This window comes from Calypte anna, chromosome 28 (assembly GCF_003957555.1).
Source record: "Calypte anna isolate BGI_N300 chromosome 28, bCalAnn1_v1.p, whole genome shotgun sequence".
NCBI lineage: Eukaryota > Metazoa > Chordata > Aves > Apodiformes > Trochilidae > Calypte > Calypte anna.
Genome location: NC_044273.1, coordinates 1,819,845 through 1,844,636, shown reverse-complemented (window position 1 = coordinate 1,844,636; position 24,792 = coordinate 1,819,845). Strand labels below are relative to the sequence as shown.

At 48.3% G+C, this 24,792-nt stretch overlaps 1 protein-coding gene across 1 annotated transcript; it reads right to left on the bottom strand.

The window, feature by feature from the left end:
* Positions 1–654: 654 nt before the first annotated feature.
* On the bottom strand, positions 655–23,114 carry PIAS4 (protein inhibitor of activated STAT 4). The gene is made up of 11 exons (XM_030466522.1): positions 22,986–23,114; positions 18,286–18,724; positions 11,744–11,828; positions 9,840–9,881; positions 9,397–9,487; positions 8,734–8,862; positions 8,539–8,644; positions 5,139–5,212; positions 4,844–5,004; positions 1,771–1,901; positions 655–1,036 (listed from the first exon to the last, which is right to left on the bottom strand). Exons 1-11 carry the CDS (start codon positions 23,010–23,012, stop codon positions 831–833), a joined length of 1,491 nt encoding a protein of 496 aa, XP_030322382.1. The 5' UTR covers positions 23,013–23,114; the 3' UTR covers positions 655–830.
* Positions 23,115–24,792: the final 1,678 nt, after the last annotated feature.

Here is a 24,792-nt window from a genome sequence, read left to right as displayed (position 1 = left end):
TGTGGTTCGAGCCCTCCCCACCCTCCCCATGGCTTCTGCTCAACTAAAACGATTCACTACTCACAATTTCTACGTTACCTTCGGGTTAAGGTTAAAAGATTCAAACCGTGTCTCTTTACATGAGGTGCAGAGCTGCAGGAGCTCCTAGCTAGAACAGTGCGATTCCAATCATATGTCTCTTCCCTTCCACCCCGTGCCCCCCTGTCCCCACCCCTAGAAATCCCCCTCTATGCTTGCTGGGTTATACAAACCTCCCTCACCCACCTCCCCCCAAAACCCTCTCATCACCCTTTCCCTCTGCCCCCACCCTTCCCCACCCCGGACTCACACGTCCAGCAAAAACTTTAGATTAATTAAGGAATGGTTATTTAACAAGACAATAAAAATGCACACAGCTTTGGAGATGCAGGGGAGTTAGGTGTCCTGTGGATCTGCAGGTGAACTCCACCCAAACCATCCTGGCGAAGGGCAGCAGAGACCAGCGAGCTGTGGGCTCTGCCTGCCTGGCTTAAGACACTTTTCTTACTTCAGACTCCAGGTCAGGGTCAGGTTTTGAGTGGGGTCATTTTCCAACCAAGCAGCAGCTCAATGGTTTGTTTGTCATTTGTTGGTTTGTTTTGTTGGTTTTTTTTTTTGTCTTTTTGTCTTTTTTTGTTTTTTTTTTAGTTTTTTCTTTTTCTCTCGTTTTAATGATTAATTTGGAACAAGAAAGTCAAAGATCAAGGAGGAAGGGAGATGAGGTGAGAGAGGACATTCTCCCCCTCCTCCAGTTTAATAAGCACCAGAGTATTCAAGTCTGTCCATTCTGAGACTCAGAGCTGCTTCCACAGTCAGCAGGCAGAAACTAAACCTTTCTCGTAAGAGCAGCGTCGTTTTGGTTGGGGTCCCTCCTCATCATCATCTTCTTCCTCATCTTCCTCTTCCTCTTCCTCTGATGATGAGCTGTCCAGTGTTAAATCCACCACATCAGCAGTGGCTTTGCCGTTCTCACTGTTACCATTAGGGGTGGGCAAGAGCCCATTCACATCTGAAGAACCTGGAGAGAGAGGATTATTTAAGACACTTCATGCCCAGCTGAGGACACTTTTAGTTTTCCATGGCTGTGGGGTACTTGGAATTTCAGGTGGAGGGGACCTACAACGACCAGATCTAATCCAACAGCCTGACTGCTTCAGGGCTGACCAAAAATTAATGTGTTGTCCAAATGCTGAGGGCATCATCCCCCTCTCCAGGAGGCCTCTTCCAGAGTTTGAACATCCCGGAGTCCAGCCTAAGAGGTAGAGTGCATGGAACAAACTCCATTCCAACAGCTGCCTGAAAATAGAGCTGATGCCACAGACCTGAGGGGTCAGGGCTTGCCAGGGTGCCCAACAGCACCTGCCTGAGAACCTGGAATGGGCTCAACTGAAGTAAGAAGCTCCACAGCAAAACTGCTGACCCTGTCAGCAGACATCACAGCCTGCTAGAGGGACCTGGCAGACAGCCCTGCTTGTCAAAATCCTCTCTTCCCACAGAAGGAGCACAGTGCTGTTCCAGGTTGGTCATGCCAATGACATTTTTGGGGTTGTTGCAGAGCTGCATCTACTGACAAACTTGTCTGATGATGGAGGGGCTGAAAATGAAGAAGCTATCTAGAGAAAGCTCTCAGAGCACCCTACTCACATTAAGGAATCAAACAGCTTCTCCCAGGCTAGCTGGGAAGCTCTCAGTTTTGCAGTTTGTACACAACTCCTACTGTAATTTCAAGTCTTCAGCCCCAGAGGTACTTACCTAGAACTAAGATGGGACACTGAGGGCTGCAGCTTCGCTCTTTCTCAGCCCTGATGGGACACCAGGAGCCATCCACCAGGTACTCAATTTCATCTGCATCTTCACATTCTGTCAGGATCTTCGACAGGAGCCTGGGCAGGAGAAAAGATGCCACCTGATAAGCTCAAGGCAATCAGCAGAACACATTTAGTGATGTGTCCTGAACCTGGATCTTCACTTTAAAAAGCCTTAAATTTAAGAGAAATGGGGTGTTAGCAGAAGGTCCTTGCAGTCAAGGGCTCATTTTATTTCCCATAAAACAAGAACAGGTTCTGATAGTGCAAACCATCTCCCCATTCTTTCTGACACCATAGCAAAACCATGAACTAACATTTTAATTATGTGCAATTAGAAGACAGTCTTGCTTCTTCACCCAGTTTCCCAGGCACCACTTCCAGCCAGCTGCCTGATGCCCCATCTAGAGCCCTGTCACAGCTGGTGCAGGTACCTTCACCCCAGGGCATCAGCACCAGACAAAATATCCCATGGCATTGGGAAAGAAGCAATCCAACAAGGAGCACTTCACTTCCTTCCTATTTTTACTTCCCAAAGCCTTCAAAAAACATATGCAGCCTCCTGCAACAACAAGAAAGACATTCACCACTGAAAATACAACAGTGTAGGTATCTCAGTATTAGCCACCATGTGTTGAAGACACCAGGATGAGACTCTTGCTCTGGACTCTTGCCTCAGGAACTAGGCACTTGCTTTATGCTGATCCATGCCACTGTTTTCTGGAATGTTTATTTGGGCACACTGCTGGAACCAGTGTTCCTCAAGGACTTCTGGATCTGAGCATTTCTTTTCAGTGTAAAAGAGAAGTAATAGTAAAAATAGTAAAAAGCTCAAGAAAACTCCTGGTGGCACACTGGTATCCACAGATGGTGCTGTCACTCAGCAGAGCAACCACCAGGAAGGCTTTCCAAAAAAGCTGCCCAGGCCCTGAGGATCTTGGACTCTACCAACCAACTACCCTCCTCTGGAGTCTATTCCCCTTTTTTGACTACTAACATCCAGCTGGGACTGCCAGGTTCCCTCCAGCTGCCTTTCAGGGAGGTCTGAGGATCACCTTCATCCAACAGAACCAGCATGGAAAGCAGTCCTGAGCACTGACAAGGAAATCTGCTGATCCTTCACCAACAAGAACCTCATCTTCCTCATCTGAGGGAACACATCCATTGCTGACCCACAGAGGTTCCACACTCCAAGCACTTGTACCTTCCCTCTTCAGTCTCAGCAGGTTTGTTAGAGATCTCAAAGGAACTGGATTTTCCTGTCAGTGTTGGCCAGAGGACAAAGCAAACAGCTTATCTGTGCTGAGGCTGCTTCAGGCTGGCTCAAAAGCCACAGCTCCTGGATCAAACCAGTACCCATAAACATGGCAGCACTCAGAACACACCACCCAGGCAGAGTCCTCTGCTCACCTCACTGCCTCCTGTGCTGGATGCACCCACACAATGTCTCTACACTCTCCCTACTTTTGAGGGCATCTGCATTAGAGGCCAATTATACAAGATGTAAGGGTGGGGAACATTTTCCAGAAGCCCAGAACTGTGCATCTTGCTCCACCAATCCTCAGGGCTGCTCTGGGCTTGGCTAGCACAGATGTCAGTGGTCCTGGCCCCTCAAACAGGCTCACAAAGCTTCAGCTTGGGAGTGGGTGGAGATCACTGTCTGCATTAATTCACTCTTTGTTCCTTCCTTTAGTCCTGGGCAAAAGCCAGGTGATTTATTGTGCTCTTCTCTAGAGAAAAAAGCCTCTGGATCCCATATTTCTGGAGCTGACAAGCACCACTGCCAGCAGATTTGCCTCAGGTAGCCCCTGCTGCTGTTTGCACACAAGACTCAGTCTGCCAGGTCTGCAATGAGAGGAGGGAGATCTTCTGGTTTCTTGAGTAATCCTGTTGGCACACAGCTGTGTTTTTAAGCTTTCCAGTATCAAACCTCACTCAGTCACATGAGCATCACCTCCAAAGTGGTTTTGTACTGCTGAGCTGCAGCACTCCAGCTCTCCAAGCTGGTGGGGAGCCCTCTGCTCCTCGTTTTGGTAGAAGGACTAAATAAGCTAACTCTAGTGACAAGATACAGGAAACACCATTCCCACAAGGACTGAAAACCAGGTGACAGGTTGAGTACCAATTCTAAAGCAACCTTTCCTCAATTCAAGGCCAGAGAACTCTTGGCAGGGTTCAGAGCATGCAGTTCTTGCCTTGCCCTTTTCCAAATGGTGCTTGGAATTTACTTTGCTTTAATTCCCTCCTATCCTTTTACAGCACTACTGCAACAATGCCACATTCAAAGTCAGGCAGTGGAAGGAGAACCAGGTGGACCCACAAAACCTCCAACCTGGACATTTTAATTTTAATTCTGCCCCTCTGGTGCATCTGAACCTGCTGCTTTTTCCCTCGAGGTATGGAAAACACAGCAGCAGTCCCTGAGGCATAATTCCCATCTCTGACACTACAAGTCACAACGGTGACAGAAATTGTACTGGCACAGTCACAGATTCTGTACAAACATCTTTCCAAATACTGCATTTGCACCTCAGCCTCAGGGGCTGTACTCTGCAGGGTGTTCTGTTTAATAGCTGGCAGAAAAGATCACATTTATAGTGTGTCAGGAACTGCTTGTGAGCTGATGTGCACCACACATCAACAAGAAAACAAGAAGATGTTTCCTATCAAATCCCAACTTGTCATGTGCTTATAATGCTGCAGTTTATTCCACACTGCATGGTCTCAGCCAACCAAGGCAGGTAGTTGTGGGGCTTTGTCAGCCTGATGAAAAGAAACGAGGCAGTAAAATGCTCAATTCTTAAAATGCTTTAGTGCAATCCAGAAATTCAGAATGGCAGACAGTCAAGTCTTGATCTAACAGTGTGGGACAATTAAGCCAGACTATTATGTGCTGGCAAAAGAAGCTTCCATCTTCCTTTTGAGCTGAATTTCAATCAGATGCACAGACCAAGAAACAAGATGCTGCACCCAGTGGAAAAAAAGAAAGGGGCTGAGGCCAAAGAAGTGTAGGTACTCACCCATCAATTATTAGCTGGTCATAGGGTGCTGGTTTGTCACAGACAGGACACATCCATGTGGGCTTTTTCTCATTCATTTGTAGGTAGAAGACAGCATCAAAGCACTGCAGGTGTGCACAGGTCTCTGCTCGGCAGGGGACAGACAGCCTCATCTTTACCAGCTGGTGAACCAAAGAGCAGAACATGAGCCATGAAACCCACCCAAACCACCACCAGACACTGCTTGAAAAGCTGGGCTGGCACCTGAGTGAGGTTTCTAGACAAAACCAGACTAAAATATATTGCTGAGACTTACCGGACAAATGAGAGAGACACGAACACCTGTGGTGGCAATTTCACTGTCTGGATCCAAACGCAGCTTCTCTTTTACTGCAGTGAGAGTAGAGAGCACCAGATTTTACAGCTGCAAACTTAAACCTTGGAAGCAATGTGCAGCACAGCCCAAGCAGCTCACTGACAGCTCTTGGCTGCCTAAAAGTAATTTTCCCAAAGATGACAACTTCTGCCAGTCAGGGATGAAGGACACAGGAGGCAAAAAGCTGTTGCTTGCAGCACTCAGTAGAGGCACTGCTTGGCTTGCCAAAAACCTTGTGCAGGATGAGGCAGCTCATGGTCTACAGACCAACTGGAGCACTTTTTGGCCACCTAGGACCACATTTTCTTATGGATCCCCAGCCCAACAGCCCAGCACTGCCTCTCATTCAGGCAGACCAAATGAAGGAGCCAGGATAGACTTAGGTGCTGGGCTGAGGGCAACCAGCTCCACGCTATCTGCTACCTCCCCCAGCAAGCCTTCCACCTCTACTTTACAAACTACAGGCTGAGGTAGAGAGGGGAAATCCCACTGCTTCCCAACTCTTTCAGTGTACCAAGGCAGCCAACTGGGAGGTAACTTTGTCCCTCTTTGGAAGGGAGTGAGACACCCCCTGTATTTCCTGTATTTCACACAGGGAAGGAAAGAGCAGGTGGACAGAGCTCTAGCACACGTCAAGACTTCTGGAATGAAGTCTGTTTAGGCTGATCTAGTCATCAGCATGAGCATGATGGATTTTATTCCCTTCCCAGAACAGTGGCAATAGGACAGGGTTAACTCCTTCTTCCTGTTCCTCAAAATTCAGAGATAGTCCCCCAGAAGCAAGCAAATGTGAGATCCAGTCAAACTGACAGGGAATTACATCCATTCCTTTCCCCATTGAATAAAAAAGCCTCCTCTTAGCACTACTGAGCTGTTAACTTTTCAGCTTAGGTCCTGGCCAGCTTGTTCATGCCAGCAGGAACCCCAACCAGACCCAGAGGTTCCAAGGCAGGCAGCTCAAAGTGCAAGACAGCCATGCAAAACCAGTCCAAGCAGCCATCCAGCATATACGTGGTAAAAAAACCCCCAGTGCCTGCTGCTGCATCCTGAAAGGAAAACCCAGAGGAGCTGGAGGCAAAACAAAAAAAACCAGCAGACGTGGGCAGGTGCCATACATGCAGGTCCTCCATCCAGGTGGGGAATCCACAGAGAAAATTAGCTTTAAACTATTCCACAACTCCTAGAGAGGAGTTGCTGCTAATGCTGCTGTCTGAAAAGGCCTTTAACACTTCCCCATCACCATTTTTTTTTTTTTTTGGAGCAAGTTGATCATTTATTCTGACCTTTCCAGATCATAACAAGATGTCTTCAGACAATGAGGCTACAAGCAGTTTTGCAACACACAGCTCTAATTAGAGAGTGACTTCTCAGATGTGAGATTCCCCCGAGATTACAAGATTTGGTGTTGTTTTCTTCACGTTAGGAGACTTTTCATCCAAGATTAATTTTTGTAAAGTTCTTTGTGAGAGCTTTCTCTGTGCATCAATTACTGTGATTCATGGGAAGGAGAAATGGGCATTTTCTTGGACTTCCTGGTTAGAATCTAGTTGGTTTAAGATTGTTTTTGGATCCACAGCCATGTATGCAAGTATCTCTGTTTTCAGACAATGCTCCTGTACTAAAGTCAACAGATGCATATGCAAAGGAAGATGAGTCAGGCCCAAGATGCAACCAAAGTCAAAGCTTTAGTGAGTGCTGAGGGCTATTGCAATGAACATGAAATGGAATCATTTGCAGAACAGACCAGAGCTATAAAAGCAAAGTTTACAAGCTACTTGCTCTTGCCAGCTTCAGACAACCAAATAACTTCTAAGCAGTAACAAGCCAAAGGAAGTGAAACAAGACAACGTTCCCATTTGGTTAAATTTAAAGTCACCAAATGCAGCTGCTCTCTGCCCCAAAGTTCAGCCAAAGCTGTTAGTTATGGAATGCAGTAGAACTGGAGGCACACACTTGTTACAGAGCAGAAAAAGCAAGAAGAAAGCTGCTTCAGAACCTCAGAACCTCTGCTTGCCATGCTCTGATCCAGAAAACATCCTGCAGGTGCTGGCTTGAAAGGGAACAGCACATGCTGCTGAGCCTGGCTCCAAGGAGTGTGAGGGGTCAGAGAACAAGAGGATTCTCTGCAGTTCAGGACAATTCCAAAACCAGCCTCTGCTCAATTCATGGAAGGTCCTGGTGACCAGCAGAAAAAGGGAGCTCAGCCTTGGGCTTCAGAGAATGGTGGATATTTCACAACTGGAAATTTTCATTTCTTAGGTCAACAGATAAGTGCTGGCTGTCACCATGGCCCAATACAACCAAGACTGCCATGGACACTACTTGGTGTGGCACAAAGCTATGCAAACGTTCAGCATCTGCTGCAGAAATGCTGCACTGATGAAGATCAAAGGTCTGGCTGAAGCAGCAGCTTGTCCTGCTACGTGCATCTGGCACGTGAAGACCTGACATGGCTGAAATCACCCTCTCCCCTATGAGCTACAATCTATCTTCAATATTATGTTTCTTATACTCAGTAAGAGTCATCCAAGATCTGAATATTATGTTTTAAAGACCATTATGATCCATGGTGTTGGTTTTCCATGCAGAATTAACTAGTAAGAACACTCTCTCCGGTAACATAATGTAACTGGAAATCCTCCAGACTCTCTGGAGCTGCAAGTCAGACTCTGCCTTGGAAAGGAAATTTTCCCCTTATTTTCAACCATGTTTTTGCATTTGCCTCATACCATAATGATTTACCTGCTTGGTCTAGGATAAGCATCTCTCAGGATCATCTCTTCTCTGAAGCTCTCAACGCATATGAAAGTGCTGGTGGTGAAATCCCACTGCCAGCCCCCAGGATTGACAGGGTGGGGCTGGGGCAGCAGGACCTTTTCACCAGGATCCCTTGCTCCAGAAATCTCCTTTGGAAATAGTGCGGGTCAAGGCCAAGGTGCTGTGGTAATGTTCGTCAGCTCATAATTACTCAGGTGAAGGCATGAAGCCATTGGGGTCAGAAGGACACCGGCCCTCAGCGGCACCCACCACGATACGACCTGGGGACAAATTCTAAATCCAGCTAAAGTGATTCAAAGCTTCTGCAAAGCCAAGAGAAACACACGCTGCAGAAGTGCTGCACTTGCACAGAGATCTGGGGCGATTTCACACGACTGACATACAGCTTAGCAAGTCTGTTCAAATAAAAAGTGTTTTTATACAACCGGAGGAAAGAAACTGTGTAAAACTTGGCAGCAGTTCCCAAGCACATTTCCAGCAGCCTGGCTGGTAGGAATGCTGCTGCAGTGTGACAGGCAGACAGCAGACCTCCCCGAGCCACCTGGGAAGCAGCCATACTCACCGAGTGCTTTGCAGAGTTCTGGATGTTTGATCCCGATGGTTTTCAACCTCTGCAGCAGCTCTGCTGAGGTCATCTGCCGCACCAAGTACAGCCCCACGGAGTAGCTCTGGGGAGAGAGGACAGAGAAAGCCTGAGCCAGGCTGCTCCTTTGCTCTGGGTTCCTGCAGTCCCCTCTGGCTGCCCTGGGCCACTCACCTTCCCGTAGTTCCCCCAGGTGACAGTGATGCGGTTGGTGGTTGCAGACAGGTACATGAGATGGGTGAGGTTGATGGGACGACAGGGCCTTTTGGGTTCCACTCCAGGTTTGTTTGATGGGTAATAGCCCTAAGGCAGAAAGATTCAGAAGTATTTATATGTTTTTTACTGAAGAGGCTTCTGTGTGGGTACATCTATTCATCAGCTTCACCAAATTCTACTCACCCACCGTTTTCAAGGAGGGGGGGTAGAAGGGAGCTGAACAGTCAGACCAAGCACAAAACAAAAAGGATCAAGTGCTTGTGCAAGAACAGCTTATTAACAACACAGCTAATCCATTAGAAAATTAGCTTTAAACTGATTTTTTACTTCTGACAATCTATGATTTTACACTTTGGGGTTTACAAGCAGGGAGGGTAGAAGGGAGCTGAACAGTCAGACCAAGCACAAAACAAAAAGGATCAAGTGCTTGTGCAAGAACAGCTTATTAACAACACAGCTAATCCATTAGGAAATTAGCTTTAAACTGATTTTTTACTTCTGACAATTCATGATTTCACACTCTGGGTTCTTGTCTGCATTCATCAGGAAACCAATTTCCTTCTAAATCACACAATTCCTTCCCAAGTGGCAATGTCCCAGCTCCTGGCTGAGCTGCCTTACCGGCACGGAGCAGTAACTGTGGTTCACTTTCACTGCGATGTTGGGAGGGTACTGATCCTCCTGAGGAGAACTGGTGTCTGTGTAGCAGATTCTGTAAAGAAACCAACCACAGGGCCCTCAATACCCCCTCATGCTCTCTTCTGCATGTGCACAGCAACAGCCACACCAACCCATGCTCCCCCACCTGGCCAAAGCAAAGCCAACCCCACTCAGCTCACCCCAGACCTGACACACTGGCTGCTTCCTACTGCAGCACTGACTCGAGCAGAACACCTCAGGACAGGTCAGAAAGTAGAGTTTAAAATCCTTGGTTAGGCACATGAATGAACAATTGATGCCAAGTTATCTTTGGAGCAATGAAAACCACACTGAAAGTGAGTATATTTTGGTAGCATGTTCCCTCCTCCCCTGGTTTGCACATGATGCTAAACCTCCAGACATACCTTAGCACAACCTGAACTGATTTCACACCGGGTTGCAACTCCCTAGTAAATTAAAGAAGAAACAGGAAATTCAGATTAATTCTAGAAAACGAACAAACAAAACCACACAGAAAAAAGCCCAACCCAAACCAACCAAAATTGGCTGTCACTTTTGCCAGACTGAAGAGCTCTAGTTTTTGTTTGCTTTTTTTTTTTAAATAAACCTTTACAGAATTACTTGACAGAATTTTTTTTAAATTGAACAATTCCTTCTGCAAGTATCAGTAGTTCTGCAGCCTTTCTCTGGGTTTGCAAAACTGTAAAAATGTTTGGTGAAAGACATCAATTTGCCTGGCATCCTTTTTGCTGATTTGTAAGCATTTACAAAAAGCAGGTTTTAAGGTCAGGTCTACCTGACAGTCTTTGAAGACTTTGTTCAATTATTCAGCTAAAGCTGCTGGTGCAAACCAAGGAACCAAGGTTTAAGGCATCAGCAGAACAACAGTCAGTACTGCTAACTTCAGTAGGACTGTGCACAACAGGACTTCAGCTGGTATCAAGGAAGCAACAGATCCCAGATATTTTATTAGGAGTCTTTATCCACAGGTGTAAAACTCATTTCTGCACACAAGGCATTAGACAAGATCCCAACACTATTCTTGATTTGCCTCTGAAAGTGTTTCCCATTCCAGATCAGTATAAACATTTTGGTTTTGGGGGTGGATGGGATGGAACCTCAGCTCAGCTGACAGACAGGAGCTGAAAAGGGAGTTTTAGGTCTGGGAACCTAAACATAATATCTGGGTACCACCCAGAGCAGTGGAAGAGGATGGACCTGGATGAGCATTCCAGACTCTCATCAAGACCCCAGCTGTGAAATATTTGTGTTGTGTTTCCCACAGTGAAAGTTTTCTCACAAATCCTCAGGAAAAGAGCATCAAGATTCAGCTAAAATGTGTTTAGTCTTTTATTACCCCTGAAAGCTTCCATGATATAACATTTCCTTTCTCTTAAGTTTTCAAACAGCTTCCCTTGCACTGCCTGTGCTGACCTACCAGGATGACAACAGCAATCAAGTGCTGGATGGTGGAGAAACATCACCTTTCATAGAATCACAGAAATCTTAGGCTCCAGACCTTCAAGATCATAAAGTCCAACCTCATTCCAACCTTATTACCCTATTTCTGATGACCCAGCACTAAAACATGTCCCCAAGCACCAAAATCCAGATAATTTCTAAACACATTCAGAGATGGAGACTCAACCACCTCCCTGGGGAGCCTCTTCCAGTGCTGTACAACACTTTTTGTAAAGAACTTTCAAAGCTATGATAAGAATATGGTAAAGAGAATTATTTAAAGGTTTTACACCTAGTTCTGGTAGACCTCTTCTGCATCATTGTCTTTTCACAGCAGCAAGGACTAGGGGAGCAGGGCAGCATAAGAAAAAGCCTTACTGCCTCCACTGACACCTCTAAGTCAGTCTATTCTTTGAATCAAAAGTTGCACCTACTTACAGAGGTCAGAGTAAATCCTAATGATTTAGGATTTAGATGTTTTCTATGGCAGTTTCAATAGCATCCTTTAAACAAGGGAGCTTCCTTTCAGATGCAAACAGGGTCTCAGGTATAGCTTTGGATATATAACTTTGGATGGGAAAAAAAAAATCTGCAAGCTCAACAGAGAATTTAGGTCATCAGCAATTTCATACCACTTTTCCTACCCAAAGTACAGCAAGACCAGAGGAGCAGATGTGGAACTGAGTGACTTAGATGAATAAAATTGTACCTCCCACCTCCCCCAGAAAAGTAGCCTGGCTGCTAATGCCCTCAAACAAACTGTGTTTGTTCTGCTGCTGCAGAGAGGGAACCCAGAGGAACAACACAGCTCCATCTTCTTGAAGTGTTAATATCCAATGAGAAGTACCTGGAATTTCTGATCAACTCCACTTGTTTTGGTGTTAATGCAAAAATGCACGGACTTTCCTGAAGCTTCTCATTATTCTGTGGAACTGAAAGGGAGGAAAAAAAAAGATTGTACATCAAACTGATAATATCTACCTCTTCTTGCATTGCTAAGCACAAGGTTTCTTTTGAGGTTCTGAGCTACATTAACTTCTAAGTCTTGTTTTCTCCCATATAGCTGCACATACCAAACCATGCACTTTGGTACATACATACCACACAGTGAATTTGGAATGGCTTTTTATTTTCTTTTTCCTCCCTTCAAATAATCTATAAGCCCAGAATCACATGTTTGTGTAAGAACAAACCACAAGCAGCATCACAGTGTGGAGATTAGAACTGAAAGAAGCGTAAGAAGAGATCAGTGCATGACATGAAAGCATGAAACCACCAGACTGATTCTGGAACAGAAAGGGGACAAGAGTAACAATAACAACAAAATCAGCTTAGATAATAAAAAAGCACCAGAAACAACAGCTGTAAGAGACAAAACATGACTTGCAAACACATGACCTTGAGGTTGTGTTTAGAGGCAGGGGTGTTGCAGCACTCCACTTCCAGAAACGCTCAGGTGAGACCCCAGCATTAATTAGCATTTTATTATCCATTGACAATTTTAAGATTAAATGCATTCAACACGGTTAAAATGAAGCTTGAGGTGTGAAAAACTGATGTTACCACTTCCACCTTGTACCTTTTATTAAATTCAAAGATGTGAAGTTCTATTGTCAGCACAAGTTTTCCAAATGAAGCTGAGGCCCTGAGCTGGTGAAAGTCACAGGATAAAGACAAAGAACAGCTTTTTTTTTAATTTATTTTTTGCAAAAATTGGGTGTTTTCCTTCACATCATTTCAAATGTTTATTCAAAGCCAATACAGCAGAACTTGAGAAGCAGGAAAGTGAGCTTTACTGTCTATGAACAAGATGAGGTGAAGGAAGGATAAAACCTCAGCAGCTGTAAGATCTTGGAAACCAAGGTGCCCATCTGATTCACCAGCTACAGACACTTCCCTTTGGTAATTCAGGTTTAAAAATGCAAAAAGAGCTTTCAAAAATAATAAAAAAAGAATATTAGGCACTTTTATGGACATCTAATTGAATTCAAGCTTCCATCCGAATGTCTCTTGCTACCAGTGAGAAGCAAAGCATTTCACCAGGACTGTTATTTTAGAAAATTATGAATGGTAAGAACAACAAGATAGAATTTTAATAATTTCTCTTAAATAACTCTCTATATGCACGCTGTCCTCCTGATTGTTGGGCTACACAAAGACAAAACAAACCTGATTAGGGAAAGGGAGAAGCTGTTCATGTTTAATTTTGCATTTATATCAGCTCCACTCTTCCTTTGAAAAAAAAAAAGAACAAAAATACAACAAAGGTGCTTGGCTGCTGAGCTCAGGCTGCCCTCAGCACTGCCTGGCACAGGATGCCACCACCAACACAAGTCAAACCCTGGGAAGTACCCAACAAATTTGCTATCCCCTCTCCAGCAAAATATTCTAGCACCAAACCCAGCACACCAGTGAATTTCAGAACAGGTCATTTGCTCACTTCTGCCACACACCCAATTTGCTGACAAGAAGAGAAGTGAGACCCCCCCCACAGCAGCAGCCCCACGGGTGATGCAGTCACAACCAGCACAGGGAAACAAAAAATAGTCAAGTGTCCCCACTTCTGTGCAGCTACTCTGTTGAGAGCTCTCATCTCTGTGAGTGAAGGAAAGGAAAGGAGCAGCAGCAACACGTGCTCCCCATTTTTTTTTATTTCCCACTGTGAAAGACCCTTCTGCAGGGGAGAAGAATGGAGGGGGCTTCTCAAGCATGCTCAGAGAGCTGCTGGAGGGTCCCACTCCAGTGTCACCCTGCCAGCAGAGAGCTGAAGGGAAAAGGAAAATCAGAAAGAGATGGACTCAGGATGTGTTCATGTCCTTGAGGCTCACAGCAATCAGAACTGGATGCTTTGGAGAAAAGTGCAGGATGTGCCCTGACAGACTGGAAGGGAAAAACCTCTCCAGAACAGACCTGTGTAAAGAACCAGTTCTCTTTCAAACTCCTAATGCTGCAAAACAAATCCCAGATCCAGGAGGTACAGTCTTAGGCTACCTAACCAGCTATTATTTATTATATATTATATTATATTACATTACATTATATTATTATTTGCTGAGCAGCCAGGAAAAAAAAACAACAACTAAGTATTTTAAGATAAGAAAGTTTCATGATTTCTGCAGGACAGATGCCTCAGTACACAACTCAGTTCCTTGACTTGTAAAAGTATTGCTGGGATCATCTCATTTTAACAGTCACTAACAGCAGGGATAACAATTTTTAAGCCTGAGCAACCCCCAGAATGAGTCAAAACACAAAACTTCCAAAAACCAAAAGGTCTTGGTGAGCCATAGCCAAGGCCCAATGTTAACTGCAGTGGATTCCCAGCCTGAGAAACGAAGCTCACCTGCAAGTCTCACTCTGGCAGGCTGTGCAAAACAAGGGCTATGCTGATTTCAGGGTTTCCCTGCATTAAAGGATTTTGGGTTTGCTTTGGTTTTTTTTTTAATGCTGGCTATCATACTTACTGCTCAAACTGGCTAAGGGTGTACCCCCAGAAATAAGGGATCATATTGGCATCACCCTGGATGGAGATCCCAAAGGTATCTCAACCAGGGAGGAGCTGCTGGCAAGAGGCTTCCATAGGAGCTTGTTGTGATTCCCTGCATCCCTACACTCCCAAACAGCTCACCTCAGTGCACAACACAACATAAACACAACAAACAGGTGGGTTTTTTCCTCCTGGCTTAATGGAACAAATCTGATCAGACTAAAGGTCATTTGTGCTCATGCAGGGGCCTGGGGAGACGGGGCAAGTTGAGGGAGTGTCAGCTTTTACTTCAGCCAGCAGCAGAAATGCTGGTTCTGGCTCCCCCGCCCTCCAGTTTGTTTAGGTGGATACAGCAAGAGCAGGAGCTCCTGCTTGTGCTGGGATCCACTGGAGATGGCCCCAGGCAGTGGTGTTTGCTCTGCAGGCAGGGGAAGGCCATTGCCTTTGCCACATCAGCCATGACACTTACAGAGACTGAAGTCCAGGTTCAGAGGAAGGGGCTGGAGCAGCAGGCTGACTTCTTACACACATACAGGAGAGAAAAGACACACCAGGCAGGAACATGAGCCAGCAGTGTGCCCAGGTGGCCAAGAAGGCCAATGGCATTCTGGGCTGGCTCAGGAACAGCGTGGCCAGCAGGTCCAGGGAAGGGATTCTGCCCCTGTGCTCAGCTCTGGGGAGGCCACAGCTTGAGTCCTGTGTCCAGTTCTGGGCCCCTCAGCTTAGGAAGGAGATTGAGGTGCTGGAGCAGGTCCAAAGGAGGCAACTGGGCTGGTGAAGGGACTTGAGCACAGACCCTATGAGGAGAGGCTGAGGGAGCTGGGGGTGTTGAGGCTGGAGAAGAGGAGGCTCAGGGGAGACCTCATCACTCTCTCCAACTCCCTGAAAGGAGGTTGGAGCCAGGGGGGGGTTGGGCTCTTTTCCCAGGCAACTCTCAGCAAGACAAGAGGGCACAAAAGGTCTCAAGTTGTGCCAGGGGAGGTTTAGGTTGGAGATGAGAAAGAATTTCTTTCTGGAGAGGGTGATCAGGCATTGGAATGGGCTGCCCAGGGAAGGAGTGGATTCTCCGTGTCTGGAGATCTTTCCAAAGAGCCTGGATGTGGCACTGAGTGCCATGGGCTGGGAACTGCAGCAGGAGTGGATCAAGGGTTGGACTTGATGATCTCTGAGGGACCTTCCAACCCAGCCCATTCTATGATTGTCAAAGGGACAAAACCAAACAAACCCAGTTTACACTGCAAGTGGCAACACCTCCCAGCCTCAGTGGTCCTCTGCTCCCACAGCTGCACCACACCTTGGCTCAGCTCCAGGAGGAGAGCAGAAGCCTCAGTAGGGTGAGGAGGGCACGATTCCTTCCTGCACCCTCTTACTGTTCAAAAACTGTATTGACACAGCTTTGACTCAAAAAAAATGTGCCAGAAGATAAGTTCACTTCTCAGCCAGGTGCTCAGACACAAAAATTCCACTAGTTAGCTACTTAAAACACAACGCAGGGAAGACAGCAGTATTCATCTCCTCTAAAAAGGTATCTGATCAATCTTCATTTTAAGCCTCATCTACCCAAGAGAATTGCAGCAATTTCAGTAAATTAGAAGAATTCTTTCACGTTGACATCCTTAGACCAAGCCAGAAAGCTGAGAAGAAGCTGTTTTTATGTAGATAACTCAGGTGCTAAACTCCATACTTAAAATGACTGAAATTATGTGTGCAGTTACCAAATATGAGAGAGTAGCTGGTTCACAACAGACCTGTTCTATCTCCTTTTAGCTGAAGCCACCTTTGTCTACAAGTCTAATAGTAATTTGATAAGACTTCAGGGAATCTGCTTGCCTACAGACTAAATTAGGCATCTCCCACCTCACCTTTGATCTCAGAGCAATCATCTCCAAGCTGCAAGAGAGCCTTTTCATTAAGAAAGATGCTTCCTACTGAAGCCCAGAACACATAAATTAAGCTTCCCTTACTCCTGCCACAGCCAGATGCTTAAAATGCCTCCTTAGCAGCCCTGGGGAATGGTGAACTCCAACAGCAGTTGGGTGTTTCTAAATGAATGCAAGACCTCAAATCTCTCTTCAGGTACTTCCATGTTATGAGCGTGATGTTGACAAGGAGCTTATGCTTGGTGCAAAGGCAGGATGTGAAATCTGGGCAACAAAGCACAAACTGTTGCAGATTCCATATGGAAAAGCACTCAGTTTTCCTCAGAGTGCTTTGTTTATCATCTTTCCACACTAAGCAAGAGCCCAACACAAGCAAAACTTGTGATGTCAGAAGTTCAGCACCTGGCTGTTCCAGGTAGCAATGGGGAGGAGCTGATAACCATGAAGTGTTGATTTAACCAGTTTTCCAGGGAAACAAATACCCTTTTTATTCACACTGGTGTTGGCTGAAGGAATTATAGTTGCAGGTCACCAGGTTGGGAAAATTAAACAAATGTCTAGGTGATGTCATTAGGTTCAGAACAGCTGACTGGGACAATGAAGAGTGAACATCTGTTCACATCCAGCTACTCACCACCAACCCCCCCAGTTAAGCAGAAAACACCCTCATCAAAAGAAAAAAATTAGTCAAATATGCTTTAGGAAACGAGCTGACCTGAGGGAGGTGTCAGCTAACAGAGGTGAGCACTAAATGTAATGAGACCTTGGTTCTGATCTGATTTTGTCAACTTTTAACAGAATTTGTTATCCAGGCTCTTCTCCTCTTTCTGGATGTTTCCTCCTCTTGAAAATTTGGTTTCTTTCATTGTATTTGCATTCCTGGCTTACAAATGCCACCCCACATTAAAGACTGAACCAACCCCTTCCTCAAATAGCCTTTAAAAATGTACCCCTTGACTGGTCAAATGGCCACAGCAGGAACATATTTAATGAATCTTCCAAATGAAGATAAGAATTTAATAAAATCTGAGGAATTGTTCTTTTTTTTTTTTTTCCTGCAAAAAATAATCCTATTTTCATGTTTTTTTTCCCCTCCTCTAATCCACATCAAATATTTTTTTCAGCAAAGACAGACCATCTTCCCAAGCTCAAGGTTTATTTAGCAGGGCTGATACCACCACAGCATCTTGACAAGACAGGGTGGCTCATCAGAGCACAGTGACACTTCTCTATATAACCTGTCTTTGTTACGAGAACATTAGATTTATAACACCCATGACAATACCCTCTGCTTCTCAGAATTAAAATAATGAACAAGTCTCCTAGCCTCAAGGTGGGGAAAAAGCACTTCTGGCTTTCCTAGATGCTCCTCAAAATACACAGCACCACACACAAACAGCACAAAAAAAAAAAAAAAAGGTCAGAAATAGGGTGTGCTGCCCATGCCACACTCTGTCACCCATTGGAGGCTTTAGAGCTGATATTTTAAGCACTGAAAAATAGCAATAATATAGAATATGCCAGCATACTTTCTGAGCACAGGTACAACACCAAATCAGAAGGTTTCTCATCTATATACAGAGGCAGAATCACAGAACCACAGAATGGTTTGGGTTGGAAGGGACCTTAAAGCTCACCTAGTTGCAACCCCCCTGCATGGGCAGGGATGCCTCCCACTAAACCAGGTTGCTCAAGGCCCCATCCAACCTGGAACACAGATGACAATCCCCAGTGACAGACTGCAATGTGCCACGCAGCAGAATTTCCAACCAAGTTTGTGAAAGGTGCAGCTGAACAAGAGACTTTGCAGTTACATCTCAAAGTGACCACATCACTGCTCAAAGGCAAGGGAAAAAGAACAACAGATACAGGGGAGAGAGGAGGACACCCACAACCATATTCATCAGTCTCTCCTCTGTCCCCCGACTTCACAGAAGCTTGAAAACACCATTAACTTTTGGCCATCTCAACCTCTTTGCCTTTTCTCTCCCAGCCCATGCCTACCAGGAGGTGGGAACTCACCTAACTCTGTCGGCTTCAAGAGCTCATCCAGGGTGGTGTAGAAGGGAAGCTTCACCAGGCGAACTTCAGGCTTAGCAACTTTGGGAGGCAACCTCCCCAGTCCGTTCAGGTATTTCCCGTAGAGGGCAGGATAGTCAATGTTAGTGGTGGAGATAGAAGTCCGAGGAACGGTGCTCCCACGGTCATAGGAGGAATGGATGGGGAGGGGCTCGGCGGAGCGGTGCTGCGGGGGAGGCGGGGGCTGAGCCACTTCCGAGCTCTTCTTGGCGTAGCGAGTCTCGTAGAGCTCCTTGATTTTCTTGAAGACTTCAGGGCTGCAGTCAAATTGGACCAATTGCAATGCTCGGGTGACTAGTTCATGTTTAAGTCCGCTTTTACTCCTGCCAACAAAACCCAGCAACATCTGAAGATCTGAGACTCGGAAACTCATCACCATGTTCTAGGGGATAAAAAATTAAAAATGTTCTTACAGTTATCGAGAGGCAAAGCATCAGCTCGTGTTAGACTCTACAACTGGCATCCAAAATACTAAAAAAAAAAACAACAAAAAAACCAACCTTTAAAGGCAGACATCAAACCTGCTCGTCAAACCAGCTGGTATTCACCTGACTGCCATCCTGTTTTTAGCTACTTGTTTGAGCAGAGCAAACACAGAGGAGCCCATCAACTGAAATATCACCAGAAAAACACCATGATAGTCATTGAGTTACTCCAAAATCACACTAAGAATCCTCAAGGCAGCTCAACTGGAATCATAGAATCATAGAATTGGCTGGGTTGGAAGAGACCTCAGAGATCATCAAGTCCAACCCTTGATCCACTCCTGCTGCAGTTCCCAGCCCATGGCACTCAGTGCCACATCCAGGCTCTTTGGAAAGATCTCCAGACACGGAGAATCCACTACTTCCCTGGGCAGCCCATTCCAATGCCTGATCACCCTCTCCAGAAAGAAATTCTTTCTCATCTCCAACCTAAACCTCCCCTGGCACAACTTGAGACCCTGCCCTCTTGTCTTGCTGAGAGTTGCCTGGGAAAAGAGCCCAACCCCCCCCTGGCTCCAACCTCCTTTCAGGGAGTTGCAGAGAGTGATGAGGTCTCCCCTGAGCCTCCTCTTCTCCAGCCTCAACACCCCCAGCTCCCTCAGCCTCTCCTCATAGGGTCTGTGCTCGAGTCCCTTCACCAGCCTGGTTGCCTCCTTTGGACCTGCTCCAGGACCTCAATCTCCTTCCTGAGCTGAGGGGCCCAGAACTGGACACAGGACTCAAGCTGTGGCCTCACCAGGGCTGAAGTAAGAGTAAGAGTTACTGGAAGTAAGAGTGGCCACAAAGGTAAACATTTCAAACAGGAAAGAGCATATCAACCCCCTTAGCACACAGGCTCCAAGCATCTAAACTTCTCAGGCACCTTTAGTCGAGAGAGATGGAGTAAAAACTTCAATCTAAAATGGTTTAAGCATAAGGCAAAGGAAGAAACTGAAGAGGACCTGGAAGGCAGATGACATTTAAGGAAACTGGGGCTGTCTGCACTGCACTGCATGTTATCTGTACAGGCAAAAAAAAAAACCCCTCCAGAATCCTTAAGTGCAAAGGACCTTTTAAAAAATACCCTATCTTTCAGCCTCTGGAAAGATATTAAAAGACCATTAAAGAGAGCAATATGTTCCCATGAGAACAATGCCTCCAAACCCTTCTTGGGTGCTTTGCCAAGTACTCCCCCGTGATCCCCCCCAGCAGCTGCCTTTGCTGTTGTGCTGCTATCATTGATTTCAGTGTTTTGATAAGCAATAAAAAAAACTATCCTTGCCTTCCAAACTGTGTTGCTTTGCTGCTGTGGAAACTCAGCTGGCCTGTAACTATCAGCAGACTCAGAAACTGCTCGACACAACTTCCCATCAGGTAAAGAACTGGAAATTATTTCTGCTAAAATGATTGCCAGAGCCTGGTGAGGTTGATGTTTCTGTTCTCTCTCTCACGACAAAGCAGCATCACAAATGTGCAAAACAAGCTCATCAAGGACAGGGTTTGGAAAATCCAAGCTGCCCTGAAAATATACTTGATAAGTACCTACACAGCTCTTGCTTGGTTTCTGGAAAACACAGAATTCAAGAAGGCACTCCAGCTGTCCCACAGTTAAAACACCAGAAGCAGAGACCCAGCAGGTCCCTTTTTCCCCAGCCTACACTCCACTTCTCTTTGTGGATTAAATAATAATTAAAAAGGCATGAAAGTCAGCTTTCAGCAGCAGTTAACAGCAGTCGTGTAATTTCCTGAAATAAAACAGCGATGGAGATTATTTATTTACTTAAAATTAAGAAAGCTGCTCCTGAGTCCAAACACATTTAACCCTGGCTCCTACATGGGTAGGAACTAGAACACAGAGAAAATGCCATTTCTTTTTTTTTTTTTTTTTCCATGAAATCTGTCATTTAATCTGGAAGCCCAAAAGATGTTATAAAAACGTCACTGGCTGTAGTCAAAATTTTTGGCAGTCAAGATATGTCCCAAAATACCTTTGATGAGAGAGGAAAAAAAAAAAAAAGGCAGGAAAACTTTAAAGATGAGAGGATTTTTAATTGCCAAAAAGTCAGGATTCATGTCACTGCTTTGCCAGATACCACCTGTGTGTTCTAGGAAAAATCTAGTTTCTGTGTCTCTTTTCTCTAAAATGGAGAGTGATTGTCCTCTCTGAGGAGAAATAACATATTTACAATGATAAATCCAGCAAAGCTTTAACAGGGAAGCCACAGGAGCCTAGCAGACAGGTATTCCTGCACTCCTGGCTCCTGCACCACTTGGGACTGTCAGTGCTTAAAGCAGAGTTGGAGCTGCCAGTCTTTTGCAGGTTTTATTTTGAAGGATTTAAGATCCAGAAGGATGACCAGATTTGAGCAGGAACAGAAGAACAAGCTTCAGACAAAGCAAACCTGTCCTTGAGGCTTGGACCTGCATGACAGAATGAGCAGTAGAGAGATCCCATTAAGTGCTGAGACCACTGACACTGAAGTCAATTCCTCCCCTCAAGAAACCCTCGCATGAGTGTGACAAGGAACCCACCACACACCAGTGATGGAGGCAACCACAACACCTGGGAAGCCCCAAAGGTCGTGGGCTCAACTCACAACAGCAAGAGGGGCCCAAGAGAAGGGAAGAGCAGCACCTCCTAAAACAAGCTTCTTCCAAATCTTATTTTGGCAAGCACCTAGCTACATCCTCACTGCTGAGCTGACCCTGCAGACACACCATGGCTTAACCTCAGCCAGCAACCAAGTACCAAGCAGCTGCTTGCTCACTCTGATCCAGTGGGATGGGGGAGGAGAGAATCAGCAGGGTAAAGGTGTGAAAACTTGTGGGTTGAGACAGTTTAACAAGCAAAGGCTAACAAGGAATTCATTTCCTCCTCCCCATCACAGGCAGGTGTTCAGATATCTCCAGAAAAGCAGGGTTTCAATCATGCAAAACTGTTACTTGGGAAGACAAATGGCATAATGCTCAACATGCTGAGCATGATGTCATTATGGACTGGAACATCCCTGTTGGGGATCAACTGTCCCAGCTGTGTCCCCTCCCAAGGCTCTGCACCCCCAGCAGACTCACTGGTGGGGTGAGAAGCAGAAAAGGCCTTGATGCCCTGTAAGCACTGCTCAGCAGTTAACAAAAACATCTCTATTATCAGCACTGTTTCCAGCACAAACCCAAAACACAGCCCCACACCAGCCACTACAAAGAAAATTTAACTCAATCCCAGCCCAAACAGCCACCAGGTGCTACACACTTCCCATCCACTGGTGTTCCTCAGGACCCCCCTCAGCACCAGCTTCCCCTCCATGCTGCTGGGTGATGCTCACTCAAATGCCAACTCTGGGCTGCCATGTGCTGCCAGAGGGACACACAGAAGTCTCAGAGAGATGCCACTGAGACCCAGAGGAAAAAGAGGACCCACAGCATACCATGGAAGCACAACCCAACCTCAGGCACGGTTCCTGCGGAGCCATTTCACCCCAACCCATCACATAGGAGCATCAGAGGCCAGCCCAGACCTCCCTGCCAGAGCGAGCCAGGGGCTCTGCCCCAGCACCAGGGACCGCTCGTCCCACAGCCCTCCCCTCAGGCACTGGCAATGCCCGGCCCGGGGGGCGAGGGCTCGGCACCCATCCCAGCGGGCCCGGCCCAAGGGGCTCCCCAGCCCTCCGCCCCCCCAGCCCGGCTGGACAGCTCCGCTCCGCACCCCCACACCGGCCAAGGAGCCCAGGGCAGGCCGCAGAGTGACAACCCAGCAGGACCGGCCCGGGGCTCCGCAGGGAAAGGGGCGCGGGGAGCAGAGTGAGGAGCTCTACCGGGAGGCGGGAGGAAGTCACCTGCGCTAATTAATCACTGGGAATTAACTGCGGGGGAGGCCCAGGGGCCCAGGAGCAGGCCGAGGGGCCGGCGGCTCGCCGGGACTGCGAACCGGACCTGGCCAGGCCCAGGGTCCGGCAGGGGCTGCGGCCGGGCTCGGAGACCGGGGCGGGGCAGCCCCTGAGGTAAACGAGGGGAGGGGGAGGCGGTCCCGGGGCGCCGCTCGCTCGCTCCCCCCCCTCCGAGTCCCACCGCCGGGGCCAGAGCCGAGGCCGTGCCGGTAGCCCGCATTCCCCCCGCCGGTGCCGCCCTACCCTGCCCCGGCCCAGGCCCCGCCGGTGGTGCGGGGGGTTCGGGCTCACTCACTTTCGCCTCCACCAGCTCCGCCGCCATCTTGGCCTCCAGCGTCCACCGCGCCGGGAGCCGCCGACCGGGTCACGTGACGCCCCCGCGGCCTGAGGGGAGGGGCGGGGCAGGGAGGGGCGGGGTGGGAGAGGGGGAGGAGCCTCCAGGGGCGCGCACCGCCCAATCCCCCCGCGCGCTCCGCTCCCCGCCGGCCGCCGCGCGGCTGCGCAGCCGCAATGGCCCCGCCCCGCCCGGCCACGCCCACCCGCGAGACTTAAAGGGGCAGCGACCCAGGGAGGGGGCGGGGTGTGAGGGTGGAGTCGGGACTGGGACCCCGACCCCGACCCCCACCCCACCCCCCCCACCCCCCACCCCCCCACAGCGCCGCTGGGTCTGTCAGGGCTCCGCTCCCTTGTGCTCCCCGTCGAGGGACAGTCCCGGGGGAGCTCGCACGTGTTTTTCCCGTGAGGTGTTTTTGAAGAGCAGGTATCCAGGTGTCTGCTGTGGGGTTTTCAGAGAAAACACTGGAGAGAACCCCCCCAGAGCCAGAACTTTTGGATCTGTGTCTTCATCAAAGAAAGACCAAGGCCATGGGCATGACCATCCACCCCCTGGCAGCAGCTGGTTGAACTTGGACTTGAAATCTCCACATCTCCTCCTGGACCTCAGACTCTGGAAGCTGCCAGACCTTCCGACCTCCTCCCCCAGCCTGCTCACCGCTGTGTGCCTGCTCTGGGAGCCCCCACAGTCCCTACGTGTCCCCTCGGGTGCTCCCTGCTGAGGGACACCATGGCATGAGGGACACCCAACCCACTCCAGGGTGATGGGGGCACTGGGTGGTGTTTGTGACCTCCATGGGATGAGCTTTCTGATAATGAACACGGGTAGGGATTCTGTCCCCTCATCCCGATGATGTTCTCCAGGTCTCGTTGCTCCACGTCCTCCCCAGCTCCAGGCTGAGGCATCCCCAGTGCTGGGGGTGAAACGCTGCACTAGGGGAGGTTTTCCAGCATTTTCTCCTCCTCGTCATCAACCCCAGCAGCTCATTAAGCTAAAAGGCAATTAGCCACTCTCTTTGGCAGGGCGCTACGTGTGTCCGGCTCGGTGTTCCCTTCCAGCCTGGCAAAAGCTTAAAAATCCAAACGATCGCTATGGAAACCTTGACAGCCGGTAACTCATCCCGGCTCATCACCGCGGGGAGGACACGGCAGAGAGCCTGCCGCCCCCCGGGACCGCCGGACGTGCTGCCCGGGTGACAAGAACCGGGCCAGGGCAGGCGGAGACGCTTGGGAGCCCGGGCTCCGGTGCTGCCCCGGGGGGCGGGAGGGGGCGGCAGCCCCGGGGATTCGCCGCGGCCCGGGGGCGCCGCACTCCTCCCCGCCGGCAGGGGGCGCTGCAGCGCACGTCTCGCCAGCACCACCCGGGGTATGCGCAGTGCGCGGCCTCTGCGGGGCGGGTGCGGGGCACCGGGAGGAGCGGGGCTGGGGACGGCTCCCGGGCAGTGCCCGCTGTTTGCAGCGGTGACCGGTGCTGGTCCCGATGCACGTGCTGACACTGTCTCTTCCTGGGAGCCGAGACCCCTTTCAGACAGCGGCGAATCAACAGCTCCGCTCCGGGGATCACCGCCCGCGGTCTTCCTACCGGCTCCGATCCCCCGATCCCGTTCCCACCCGAGATACCCGCAGTGGATGGGAAGGGCTTTCCCACTCCCTGCGGCCCGGGCAGGGCAGGGCGGGACGAGACGGGACGGGCGGTGCCGACCCCCGCAGCCCCCGGTGCAGCCCCGGAGCGCGGCCACATGGTTCCGCCCCGGCGGAACATGCCCGCC